This window comes from Capsicum annuum, chromosome 7 (assembly GCF_002878395.1).
Source record: "Capsicum annuum cultivar UCD-10X-F1 chromosome 7, UCD10Xv1.1, whole genome shotgun sequence".
Classification (NCBI taxonomy): Eukaryota; Viridiplantae; Streptophyta; class Magnoliopsida; order Solanales; family Solanaceae; genus Capsicum; species Capsicum annuum.
In genome coordinates, this window is record NC_061117.1 from 218,483,467 (window position 1) to 218,498,261 (window position 14,795).

Consider the following 14,795-nt stretch of genomic DNA (forward strand, 5'->3'; position numbering starts at 1 on the left):
TCTATTTTGGATTGCTTCGCAGGCCAGTACAATTGTGCTGACTCCCTTCCTCCCAAGTACTGAGGCGCAGTCTAGGGGTCCAGATCCTCAGTAGAGTCTACAGACAGGGTTGTCTTAGAGTTCAGTTGGTGAGCCTTCTTTGCGTCGAAAGGCCTAGTCATTTAGGTATTTATTTCAGTATGGTTTTTGGTCTGCTGGGGGCCTTGTCCCAGTTATTCAGAGAGTATGTCAGTAGAGATTTCGCAGACTGTTGTAGATGTTTATTAAATATTGTTGGGCATGTTTCTAGGCCTTTAACTGTTTTAAATTGTTGACCATGTTTCCGTATTATTTTGTCTATTTCATATTACTTTGATCATATGAATTATGTGCATGATTACCAGATAGACAGAGGGCGTTCTGGGCCTTCGGGTTCGGGAATGTTCGTCACGGCCAGGGCCTCGGTTCGGGTCGTGATAGAATGTCTATCAAGATCTACTTTGATATCTATTAGGATTTGAAGCATCTGTCTTTTACTCAGACTAGGAGTAAATTTTTCTTATAAATAAAGGGGTTTTGTTCATTGTATTGACAATTTTATGATCTCTCATCCCTTAAGAGAAGACATAAGAATTACTCTCTCTATTCTCTCTACTCTTTTTTTTTTATTCTTTCTTCTTTTATAACAAAATAAGTTTATTTTTATTTTTTTTCCTTTTATTTCTCTCACAAAATTTAAAAACAACTCTAATTTATATTTATGATTAAACACATTATCAACCCTAACTCTAATTCAAAAGATTACTTCCTCCGTTTTATTTTATGTGTCGCAATTTAATCGGACACGTAGTTTAAGAAATAAGGAAAGACTCAGTAATGTTTACCAAATTATTCTTTATCAAAAAATATGCTTCTATCTTTTTTAATTAAGTGAGATCAATAAGGGTAAAAGTGAAATTGTGTCTTTAAATTGTTATCAAATAAGGAAAGATGACATTCTTTTTGGAATGGATTAAAAAAAAGAAATGATGACACATAAAATGGGATGGAGAAAGTAATATTTTCATGGGTAAACGAGGCCTAAGTATTACATGGACTGGGCCGAAAACTTTTTACTACATAACTGGGCCTTAAGTTCCCAAGGTTCTATGGTACAACCATTTGTTGAGTTTAAACATTTGAAAAAGTAGCCACTTATCAGCCATTTGTCTAAAACAAATTTTAATGTTGTTATAAAATAATAAAGAACAAGAAGAAGAGTAAAGAGAATAGAGAGAGTGATTTTTATTCTCTTGAGGGATGATTTACTATAAAAGAAACCCTTCTATTTATAGGGGGAATTTGCCCCTAGTTTCACACTAAAAGACAAATACATCAAATCCTGATAAACATCAAATAGATCTTGATAGACATTCACTATAATTGATATATATCATAACACTCCCCTTGAATGTCTAACAATACACATATAGGTTGCCTCCTTAAAAACCTTACAAGGAAAACCCAGTGGGATAAAACCTCGTAAGGAAAAAAAAGTACAGCGCGTATTAACTCCCCTAATAAGAATATCCTTGAATCTTTGCATTCCGATCTTGTACACCATCTTCTTGAAAGTTTCAGTTGGAAGAGACTTGGTGAATAAATCAGCCACATTGTCACTTGAATGAATTTGTTGTACATCAATATCACCATACTTTTAGAGCTCATGTGTATAGAAGAGCTTTGGCGAAATGTGTTTCGTTCTATCTCCTTTTATGAATCCACCTTTTAATTATGCTATGCATGCTGCATTATCTTCATATAAAATTGTGGGTACTTTGTCATATTTCAAGCCACATTTTTCTGGAATGGGATGTGTTATGGACCCCAACCACACACACTCTCGCTTGTTTCATGAATAGCTATAATCTCAATATGATTCGATGAAGTGGCTACGATAGACTGCTTTGTTGATTTCCAAGATATGAGAGTACCCCCACATATGAATACATAGTCTGTTTGAGACCGAGCTTTATGCGGTTCAGATAAGTATCCAGCATCAGCATAACCAACATGATCTAAACTACAATCTTTAGAATAAAATAAGCTCATGTCGGTAGTCTCCTTTAGATACCGTAATATGTGTTTGATCCCATTCCAATGTCTCATAGCAGGAGCAGAACTATACCTTGCTAGCAAATTTACTGAAAAGGCAATATCAAGCCTTGTAGTATTTGCAAGATACATTAGTGCACCAATTGCACTAAAATATGGTATTTCAGGACCAAGGAGTTCCTCATTCTTTTCTTGAGGTTGGAATGGATCCTTATTCACATCAAGTGATTGAACAACCATCAGAGTACTTAATGGATGTGTTCTATCCATATAAAATCGTTTCAACACCTTTTCTGTCTAGGTAGATTGATGGATAAAGATATCGTTTGTCAAATGCTTAATTTGCAAACCAAGGCATAGCTTTATCTTTCCGAGATCTTTTATCTCAAATTCTTTCTTTAGGTAATCAATTGTATTTTGAAGCTCTATTAGCGTTCCAATAAGGTTTATGTCATCGACATAGACAGCAAGTATAACAAACTCCGACGTTATTTTCTTTATGAAAACACATGAACAAATTTCATCATTCGTATAACCTTCTTTAGATAAATATTCACTAAGACGGTTATACCACATGCGTCTGGATTGCTTCAAATCATACAATGATCTTTGCAATCTGATGGAATACATTTCTCGAGGCTTTGAACTATATGCTTTCGGCATTTTAAATCCTTCTAAAATTTTCATGTATATCTCATTATCAAGTGATCCATACAGATAGGTTGTTACCACATCCATCAAATACATTTCAAATCTCTCATGGATAGTGAAACTAATAAGATAATGCAATGTTATTGCGTCCATAACTGGTGAATATGTCTCATCATAATTGACACTAGGCCGTTGTGAAAATCTTTGTGCAATAAGACGTGCTTTATATCTTTGTATTTCATTCTCATTTCTTTTTTGCACAAAGACCCATTTATAGCCAACAGGCTTAACACCATTAGGTGTTTGAGTTATAGGTCCAAAACTTCACGCTTGGCTAGTGAATTCAATTCAGATTGAATTATTTCTTGCCATTTTGGGCAGTCATTTCTTTGTCAACATTCTGCGAAAAATCGGGGTTCAAGATCCCCTCGATCTTGCATGATTTTTGTTGCAACATTGTATGCAAAGACATAATCTAATACTATTTCAAATCGATTCAAATTAGTTTCAACATCATTGAAATTTATAAATAGTTCCTCATTTTCTTGAGTCTTGGGCTCATTAATTCCTTCAGCAATATCAACATTGCTCAAATCTTGAGCTTCCATATGAGGATTTTTCGTAGTGTCATCTTGACCATTTGTTTTTCTTTTTCTAGGATTTCAATCCTTAGAACCTAATGGTCTGCCACGCTTCAAGCGTGCTTTAGATTCATTAGCTATAACACTAGTGGATGGTCCTTTAGAGACATCAGTTTGAATTGGGACATTCTCTGCAGTAATATGTGATTTGGTGATCCTTTTCAAATCAGTAAATACATCCGGTATTTGATTTGCAATTTTCTGCAGATGAATAATCTTTTGTACTTCTTGCTCATAAATAAAAGCATGTGGATCAAGATGAGATAGTGATGAATTTTTCCACAAAATTTCTCTTTTGATGTCACTATCTTCTCCCCCTAATTTTGGAAAAACTATCTCATCAAACTAACAATCTGCAAATCAAGCAGTGAACATATCTCCCGTTAATGGTTTAAGATAGCGAATAATTGAGGGTGATTCAAACCCAACATAAATTCCTAATCTTCTTTGGGGGCCCATCTTGGTGCGGTTTGGTGGTGCTATAGGCACATATACACCGCACCCAAAAATTATCAAATGAGATATATTAGGCTCTTGACCCAAAACCAATTGCAACGGAGAAAATTTATAATAATTTGTCGGTCTAAGACGAACAAGTGTTGAGCATGCAAAATTGCATGACCCCAAACATAAGTGGGCAACTTAGTTTTCATAAACAATGGTCTTGCTATCAACTGCAGACGTTTAATTAATGAATCAGTAAGGCTATTTTGAGTGTGAATATAGGGTACATGATGTTCCATTCTTATCCCAATCGATAAGCAATAGTCATTGAATGTTTCCGATGAAAATTCTGCAGCATTATCAAGGCGAATAGACTTAATTTGATTATTAGAAAATTGTGCCCGTAATCGTATTATTTGTGCCAATAATTTTGCAAATGCTAAGTTGCGAGATGACAAAAGGCACACATGACACCATCTAGATGAAACATCTATTAGGACCATAAAGTATCTAAATGACCCAGTAGGTGGGTGAATGGGTCCACAAATATCCCCATGTATGCGTTTCAAGAACGCGGGGGACTCAATCCTAACTTTCATTGGTGATGGCCTCACAATCAGCTTGTCTTGATAACAAGCATTGCATGAAAACGCACCATTCGAAAGAACCATCAAGTTCTTTAATGAATGCCTATTTGAATTTTTTATGATTCGTCTTATCATTATTGATCTCGAATGTCCCAGGCAATCATGTCAAAGTACGAAAGTATTGAAATCAGTAAACTTCCGGTTTACTATAAAATGTGCCTCAATTGCACAAATCTTTGTCCAATACAAGCCAGAAGATAAAGCAGGGAACTTTTCAATAACACATGTCTGCCCAAAGACATTCTTAGTGATATCAAGATATTCAAGATTCATCTCATCAATTGTCTTGATATGATAACCATTTTGACGGATATCTTTAAAACTCATCAAGTTTCTCCGAGACTTAGGAGAAAACATGACATTATTTATGATGAGTTTAGTTCCCTTGAGCAATATTATAATGGCTTTTCCAAAGCCTTCAATCAAATTAGCACTACCAGAAATTGTTGTGACATTAATCTTGCCCATGTTTAGATGAGAGAAATATTTCTCGTCTTTGAATATCGTATGTGTAGTGCCAAAATTAATCAAACATATATCATCACAATTTGACAGCTTACTTTGAAAATTATCCATATCTTCAAGTAAAATGACATTCACCAAATAAGATATATATTAAATTTTTATACAAAGTGAAATCTTATACTATAAAAAATTATTAATCCAACATTACTAAGCAATTAAAAAAAATATGTCAAAAAACTATTGAAACAATATAATATTTGATAAGGAATCTAATACGTAATATATTATTTATAATTAATAGTACGTAACAGTATCATTCAATATATACAATAATAATATAATATTGTTATATTATATTTTATCCAGTACGTTAATATTCAAATATAATATTATTATATTATATTTTCTGAACACATATGAATAAGTATATGTGAATATTATATTAAAAATATTAACATGCAAAACTAATATTAATATTAACATGCAAAATATTAATATGCAATAATGAACACAACAAAAGTTCGTGCAAGTTGCATGTATAGTCGTCGTCTTTTTCCTTTTTTTTATTTAAGAATGACGAAATTGAAATTCCATTCACTTCAATAATAAATTACAATAATATAATTAAACTAATCAATACGAATTAAAAAACAATACTCATGCAAACAACTACTTTTACGTGATTTTTATTCTCTAACTCTTATCAACCAAAAAAATATTAAAAGCATTCATTCTTCCATGTTTACAGAACCATCACTAATCAAGTGATCAATCTTTCCTTTAGGGTACTCGTAAAAGTCAGCTACATCCAAGCATGTGATGTCAACATTATTTTCAGAGAGAAAGTTAGCCTCGGGATTTCTCTCTTTCTTCTTTAGTGATGCTTGATAAAGGTCCACTAAGTGCTTGAGAGCACGACAGTCACGTGAATAGTGTCCTTTTCCACCACATCGGAAACAAGTAATTGTTTCACGTTTCTCATCTTTTTTCTTTTTGTTAGATGAATGATTAACACTCGGAACAAGGTTTCTTTCTTGGTCATCATGACCATGACTACGACCACGACCAATTCCACGATCCGGGCCGTGACCCTTTTCACGCCTAGCATAGTGAGCGTGCATATCATTCACCTCAAGGAATGGTGCAAATCCAGTTGGTCGGTTCTCGTGATTTTTCATCAATAAATCATTATTTTGTTCAGCCACGAGAAGATGAGAACTCAATTCAGTATACTTCTTGAAACTTTTTTCTCGATATTGCTGTTGTAATAGCACATTCGAGGCATGAAAAGTAGAGAGTATCTTTTTCATTATATCGTCATCATTGACCGTCTCTCCACATAGTTTCAATTGAGAAGAAATTTTGAACATAGCAGAATTGTATTCATAAACAGACTTGTAGTCTTGAAATCTTAGATGCATTCACTCATAGCGTACTTTCGGGAGGATGGCCATCTTTAAGTGGTCAAACCTTTCTTTTAGGTTATTCCACAATACGAGTGGATCCTTAGTAGTAAGATACTCAATTTTCAGAACTTCATTAAGATGACAACTCAAGAAAATCATAGTCTTAGCACGATTTTGACTAGATGTTGTATTTTCATTCTTTATGGCATCTCCAAGACCCATAACATCTAGGTGAATTTCAGCATCCAACACCCATGAAATATCATTATTGCCCGAACTTTGAAGGGCAACGAACTCACATTTCGTAAGATTGTTAGCCATAAAAAAAAATAAAAAAAAATAAAAATACCTTAGCCTTAGCCTTCAAATTTGAGACGGATAAAGAACAAGAATAAAGAGAACAGAGAGAGTGATTCTTCTTTCTTCTCTTGAGGGATGATTTACAATGAAGGAAACTCTTCTATTTATAGGGGAATTTGCCCCTAATTTCACACTAAAAGACAAATACATCAAATTCTGATAGACATCAAATAGATCTTGATAGACATCAAATAGATCTTGATAGACATTCACTATAATTAATATATATCATAACAAATGCAATTTTCCTCCATCCATTCAAAGTTATATCTTTTTAAAAGCCGGTAGATGAAATAAAATAATCCCAATCTGCCAAAAATTGGCATAATTTTATTTTAAAATAAAGTAAAATGTTTCACGAATACTCCTAAGGTAAAATTATATAGACTTTATCGGACAATATAATTTTATCCCAAGACAAATCTATAAGTTTTAGCAAATACAATATAAATCTTATTTCAAACTTAATATTAAGATATCCTACATTGAGCCCGTTTGAATAAGAAGGTTAAAAAAGGGTTTCAATTGTGATCCCCTCAACTTAATCATACTAATAAAAATGTTCTACTGCTTAAACTTTTTACTCTAAGATAAATCCTAAAATTTAAAAATTGCAATGCACATATTCTACTGTTGGGCACGTGCTGACACGGGCCTCGCACTTCTAGTAATATTAAGATATCCTACATTGAGCCCGTTTGAATAAGATTAAAATCTGATCAAATCAGCTTTTAATCTCTTTTTAGTTTTTATGGTGTTTGGTAAAATTAAAAAATACTTAAGAAAAAGTTAAAAATTGATTAAAAGAATAAAAAAGTGAGAGCCACCCCTAGTTTTTTTGCTTTTTAGATTATTTTTTTTTTAAAGTTTAACCAAAATATTTACCTTTTTATCTCTTATATTTTCCTCCAATTTCAATAATATCTTAAACTTGTAGCCCTTAATTATATTTTTTTTCTCTTTGCTGCTTCACTTTATCTCTTTTCTCCAATTTCCTCTTTATCCTCTTTATTTTTATCGAATTTATCATTACATCAAGATAATTATTCAAAATTTTTATTTTAAAATTAAAAATTATAAATAATTCACCTTAGTTATGGTGTTAATAATTTTAAAGATATTCAAGTCATTTTAACGACAAAAAAGTACTTAACATCACTTTTTTATCAAATACATCAATAATTTTTTTTCAATTTTAATATTTTTATTCAAATACTTATTTAGTTAATTTATAAGCACTTATTTTAAACTTTTAATTTTCAAACAACTCCTTATCTCGTATATCAAACCACAGTCACAACTGGATAAGTCTTATAGTAGTGTCCTTAATATCTGCACTTACCTGGAGCCAACGTGTAACAGTTAGCCAATTAATACAGACAGTGTCATCCACGCATGTTAACTTAGCGTGAGTTCATCAAAATCCACAATGAAATTGTACTAATATGTTTGTCACACATGTGCCATCTGCCCATCTCCATCAATAAACTCAAACGAGAATGACTCAAAAACAAAATCAAAATTTTCAAGAACAAGAAAATAGGGACAGTGTAGAAGACAACATGAGAGGTCTAACAACACCATTGCAACAAATACATTGGCACCCAACATTTCAAAACAACCTCAAAAACTCGGAAAGTTTCAATCTTTACACACCTCAAGTTCAATTTAATGGAAAAAATAGCAATAATTTTTCAAGAAAAGTGAAACCCATATCTTGTCTTGCTTCAGAAAATCCAAATCAACCAATCTTGAAAGATTCAAAGCCACCATTAGTAGTTGTTGGATCAGCCAATGCAGATATCTATGTGGAAATTGATAGATTACCAAAAGAAGGGGAAACAATTTCAGCCAAAGCAGGTGAAACATTGGCTGGTGGTAAAGGGGCTAATCAAGCTGTATGTGGTGGAAAGTTGGGATATCCAACTTTTTTTGTTGGTCAAGTTGGTGAAGATGCTAATGGGAAATTGATTAGTGAGGCATTAGGGAATGGTGGGGTTTGTTTGGATTACCTTACTACTGTATCTAATGCTCCAACTGGACATGCTGTGGTGATGCTTCAGTCTGATGGGCAGAATTCAATTATCATTGTTGGTGGTGCTAATATGTCTTGTTGGCCTGAAAAGTTGTCAAGTGAGGATTTGGAGATTGTGAGAAGTGCAGGGATTGTGTTGCTTCAGAGGGAAATTCCAGATTTTGTTAACATCCAAGTTGCAAAGGTTTGAGCTTTTTGGATTTATCTTTGATTTATCTATGCTTTGGAGATTGTAGTATTATTTTGTGCTAGTTTTGTTCTGTTACTAGGTATTGTTTTGTTACTATGTATTGTTTCTTGTACTCCTATGACTGTTTTTGTCTTGAGCGAGGTTCTATCAGAAACAGCCTCTCTACCTCACTGCTTCACTGCTGAGGTAGAGGTATGGATTGTGTACACTCTACCCTCCCCAGACCCCACTTTGTGGGGGTATGCTGTTGTTGTTGTTATCTGAGGCTTCATTCAATTATTGTGTGGATTATCTCCTGTTGAGTAGATGTTATTATATTATCTAAACTGTGAAGCAGTACAAGGAGAGCATTGTGCTGGCTTGGTTGACCATTAGGGAGTCATTACAAAAAGAGGGGATGAAGTATGCTATACAAAAAGATGTTTCTAACACTCTGTTTAGATGGTTGCAGGCGAGGACCTAGGTGTAACTTAAATACGATGTAGACTAGGTATAGTTATACAAAAGAATATATAAGAACCTGTATAAAATCTAGAAGCACCCTTAAAATCAAGAAGATAGCTGGGTGCTTTAGTTTCCAGAACCTTAAAGCTTTGGACGTCAATGTATGTACTCAAACCTTCCCGGGCACCCACAACCCCTCAATCCTGGGTCCTCCATTGAATGATTGTTAGGTATTGTGTCATAATGTATGGTATTGTATTCTATTGTATTGTGTCATAATGTATAGTGTTGTATTTATGGTATTGTACTCGAATTAGAAATAGTTTAACTTTAAAATTTTCTTATTATCCTTGATGAAATGATTTACAACCACACAGATATCTAAGGATTATTTTAGACCACAAGTTTCAAAATCCACAGTAAAATATTGTTGTCACATGTTCCATCTCTCTCCACCAATAACTTCAATCAAGAATGACCAAAAAACAAAACCAAAATTTAGAAGAAGAAGAATAGAAGGACAGTATAGAAAACATGACGGGTCTAACAACACCAGTACAATCAAAACATTGGCAATCAACATCCCAAAACAACCTCAAAAACTCAGAAAGTTACAATTTTTACAGTCACCAAGTTCACTTTAATGGCAAAAACAACAATAATTTTTCAAGAAAAGTGAAGCCCATCTCGTGTTTCGCATCAGAGAACCCAAATCAACCAATCTTGAAAGAATCAAAGACTCCATTGGTAGGAGTTGGATCAGCCGGTGCAGATATCTATGTGGAAATTGATAGGTTACCAAAAGAGGGGGAAACAATTTCAGCCAAAACAGGTCAAACATTGCCTGGTGGAAAAGGGGCTAATCAAGCTGTTTGTGGTGCAAAGTTGGGATATCCAACTTTCTTTGTTGGACAAGTTGGTGAAGATGCTCATGGGAAATTGGTTACTAAAGCATTAGAGAGTGGTGGGTTTTTTTTGGATTACCTTACCACTGTTTGTAATGCTCCAACTGGACAAGCTGTGGTGATGCTTCAGTCTGATGGGAAGAATTCTATTATCATTGTTGGTGGTGCTAACATGTCTTGTTGGCCTGAAAATTTTTCATATGAGGATTTGGAGATTGTGAGAAGTGCAGGGATTGTGTTGCTCCAGAGAGAAATTCCAGATTTTGTTTACATCCAAGTTGCAAAGGTTTTGAGCTTTTTGGCGTCATTCAATTCTTGTGTATTGTCAAACTAAGGGTTGAATTTATATTTCTTTACTAATTCTCTTGAACTATATTGTTTGTATGTTTTTGCTGAAATTAAGGTTCTCTTGCTGAGGAGATGTTGTTGTATTAACTAAACTGTGAAGCAGTACAAGGATCATTCTGCTGGCTTAGTCCAGCATCATTACAGTAGTTACTTACAGTAGGAGTGATTAGGGGGCGATTCATTAAGGAGTCGTTACAAAGCGGGGATAAGGGACCTATACAAAAAAATGCTTCTAACTGGTTGTTACGTATTGTTTCATAATGTATTATATTGTATTGTACCCTATTGTTTTAACAGGGGACTCGAGTGAGTTACTAGTCTACTAATATGGGGTCCTAAGATGTCTTCCGCTAGTATACTAAGCATGAAAGGAGGTGGTGATGCAAAAAAAAAGAAGAAGGTAGATCATAATAATGCATTTTCCCCACCTACCTTATTTTGTGTGTGGTAATTAAATTGGCCTTGGATATCTTTTCTAATGTTTACTTGGATGGTTAAGGTCACTGTCAGATCAGCTTACCCTGTTGTTCACTGTGAGTATCGCGCCCTGAGAAGGAAGTTATCCTTCTTTTACATAAAATTGGAGAGAACTTACTTTCATTCATTCTCTATGACTCTCTTTTCATTTTGGGACATTCCAAATACTATCCATTGATGTATAATATAATACTTTTAGGGATTCAAATTCATCTAGCTGTTCAAATTTCTATCTCCAATGTGGTATTTTCTTTATCAAACTGACTTTTCAAAAATAGCTTTAATATTTCTTCCACTACTACTAATATGATACACAAGGCAATTACTAGCTTCATCTCCATGTCTAATCAAATGTCGTCATTTATTGAATGAAGTAAGTAATGTACGTGTGTGTTTTTCCTTTATGTGTTTTTTTTTTGCATGTGTGTGCCGATCTGTGTCATGAAGAAGTCAAGAGTCTTTGGCTGATATGCTTCTTTAAATGTCTTGGTATCTCCAGGCTGCCAGGAACGCAGGTGTTCCAGTTATTCTAGATGCGGGTGGCGTGGATTCTCCAATCCCTTCCGAGCTTCTTCGATGTGTTGACATTTTCAGCCCAAATGAATCTGAGCTGGCTCGCATAACAAAAATGCCAACAGGAAGTTTCGAACAAATCAGCAAAGCGGTGGAGCAGTGCTATGCTCTGGTCTGTTTTCACATACCCCTTTATTCATTTTTCCAAAAGTTTGCATCCTAAATTCAGGACATATTCTTGCAGCAGTTCAGCTGATTTCGACTATAACTATTCGAGTTACGTTTTCTGGGTCTGAATCTTACAGTCCCAAGTGTCCGGTAGTGGCTTTGCTTCTACTTGTAAATATGACGGCTTAGCACTTCGTTATTTGTGGGGCTCCAGTTTAGTCCACCGACCTAGTAGGACAATCCTAGTTAGATTTAGCTCCATTTCCTGATTGTTAGCTCAATGTTTAAGGTGTTATAATTGATATCTGTATATTTCTGATATTATCAGTTTGATTTTGTGGAATGATGTTTCCACGCTCTTTTGTTTCCTAGGGAGTTAACCAAGTCCTTGTTAAGCTTGGGGCCAATGGATCTGCTCTTTTCACCAAAGGAGTGGAACCCTTGCGGCAACCCATTATTAAAACTGCGAAAGTTGTTGATACAACAGGAGCTGGTGACACTTTTACAACTGCTTTTGCAGTGGCCCTCATGGAGGACAAATCTAAAGAGGAATGTTTGAGATTTGCCGGTAGGCATGCTGGTGCTTTCTTCCAATTTTTGTTTCAGCTTCTTATACTCTTGTTTTTTCTTCAAACCTGTTTTGTATAACGTTTTTATTGACCTGAGGTTCTAACGGAAACAACCTCTCTATCCCACAAAGGTAGGGGTAAGGTCTGCGTACACCCTCCCCAGACTCCAATCGTTGGGATCATATACTGGGTATGTCGTCGTTGTAGTTACCTATCTAACAAAGGCTTCTGCATTTACAGCTGCAGCAGCCTCGCTATGTGTTCAAGTGAAGGGAGCCATTCCAAGCATGCCCGAGAAGAGAGCAGTGATCAATCTTCTTCAGTCAGCTTGAAGACTTTGAGTTTCCCTAATCATCTTCTTGTGCAAAAAAAAAAATAAGAGGTAGTATTCTAAATGTTCGGATCATATTAGTTGGTGCGTTACCCTAATCATAGGAGCGGAAAAGATGGTTCAAAAAGGCAATCTCCAGGGAGGAAGTGAACGAGAGGGGATTTTTCCATGATTTATTTTTATTGCGCTTCTGTCATCTCAGCCGATGAACAACTAACGAAGCAGAGATGCAGCATTTTATTCTTGAACTTTCGTTACTGATTGTTGCTGGAAAGAATGCCAGCTTTGGAAAATTTGAGTCACATTTGATTGTTTTTGAGGGTGAAATAAGTCTCTTGTTCCTGACTCATTTACTTTTACTGGTTTTGCTACTGTTCTTGTGCTTTCTTTTTTGTTTTGCTAGCTACTTTTAAGTTTGATTTCATCAGGAGGGTTCCTTTAAATAATTGGCTGTGGATTGCCAATAGCAACAACAAAATACTAGTGTAGTCCCGCAAATGGGATCTGGGGAAGGTAGTGTGTATGCAAACCTTACCCTTACCTTATGAAGGTATACAGATTGTTCCCGATAGACACTCGCCTTCCCTTGTCACTGTAGGTTAAAAAAAGGGCTCAATTGTTGGTCTGCTTGTCTCGGACTTAAGTATGCTATTTATGAATTTAGCCAAACTCATCCTTAGTGGACTTCATCAATATACTCTGTTGGCCCATCTCAAAAGGAGCTTGGTCAGAAAAAATAAGCCATGCAATAAAGAAGTTGATATTAGGAAAAATAACATATACATACACCTTAATTTATCATATTCATACAAATTTTCACCCTTATAATTTAATTATAAAAATCTCAACTAATTATGCATCTTCGTTGAATGTATCAGGAGCTAATTATGTATCTCAGCAAACCCAAAATCAAAAAAAATATATCGGGAGCTAATTATGTATCTTTAGAAAGAAAAAAATGTATCTTTGTTAGATATACTGGGAGATAATTATGTATCTCGATAGACCCAAAATTAGGATTCTTAGTAATTATACAAAATATCGAAATTTTCTGTAATTAAACTTTTTCTGTAATTAAACTTGAAACTGTCTGATTTATGGTGTTCCCTTAATATTAAGACTAATTCTCCCCATGGAAAATGTGGCTTGCAGTTATAATGTTCCACTTCCATAGTGGTGTAGTATGCATTAACTTATGAGGTATAAGATAAAAATTGGCGTTTGCATCAAATTAAATAATTTAACTTTAGCAACTAGAAATCAAAATAAGAATATATATATATATATATATATATATATATATATATATATATATAATATATATCTATAATATATAATCTATATATCTATATCTATAATATATAATTTATAATCTATTAAAAGTGTGAAGGCCCTTAGAAAAGTGATTTAAACAAATATCCTATTTAATGTAATGTCTGAACTCATTAAAGGTACACGCGCAATGTGCGTACACCTAAACTAGTATATATATATATATATATATATATCATTTCCACCCCATACTATACAAGAAAAGTCTAAGCCACACTAAATTATATAAGTGACCTATTACACACCTTAACTATATAAAAGTGATATTATTACCTCCCCGCGACCCCCATTCTAAGGCGCGTGTGTTACACTTATTTTAGGCGCGTCCAGCCTATTAAATAACAAAAGTAAACGGCTAAAAACATTAAGGGAACCACCCCAAACTATAGTCAAAAAGTCGAATCCACACCTAAACTATATAAGTGACCTATTACACACCTTAACTATATATATATCACTTAACCATGATTACTTGGTAAATATATATGAGATGACAGAAATATATATCGAAATCATTAGTTTAGAATGGATAAATTTTAACCGAATATCTTATATATCGTGTGGTTTTAACACTAAGGTGATTTCATGAAGTGAAAGTATAAACTAATTGACCATAGTTAAGTAATAGTTATGCTAGACGCATATCATGCATCTATTAATTTAATGTAAATATACTGCGCGGATAATTTTTTATTACAACATTAGGTGCAGATATTTTTGAATTCGTACTATCTTATATCCACACACAAGATGTACACTTTTCGGTTACCAAAACTTAAAAGCTATAGTGATATTT

The 14,795-nt window shown here is 34.2% G+C and overlaps 1 protein-coding gene across 2 annotated transcripts; it reads left to right on the forward strand.

Moving 5' to 3' along the window:
- Positions 1-8,035: 8,035 nt before the first annotated feature.
- Positions 8,036-13,016, forward strand: LOC107878559 (ribokinase). Of its 2 annotated transcripts, none has more exons than XM_016725582.2 (4): positions 8,036-8,906; positions 11,586-11,771; positions 12,140-12,335; positions 12,577-13,016. In XM_016725582.2, exons 1-4 carry the CDS (start codon positions 8,187-8,189, stop codon positions 12,666-12,668), a joined length of 1,194 nt encoding a protein of 397 aa, XP_016581068.2. In that variant the 5' UTR covers positions 8,036-8,186; the 3' UTR covers positions 12,669-13,016. The 2 variants fall into 2 exon arrangements, with proteins under 2 accessions (XP_016581068.2, XP_016581069.2); XM_016725583.2 differs by lacking the exon at positions 8,036-8,906 and adding an exon at positions 8,952-10,547.
- Positions 13,017-14,795: the final 1,779 nt, after the last annotated feature.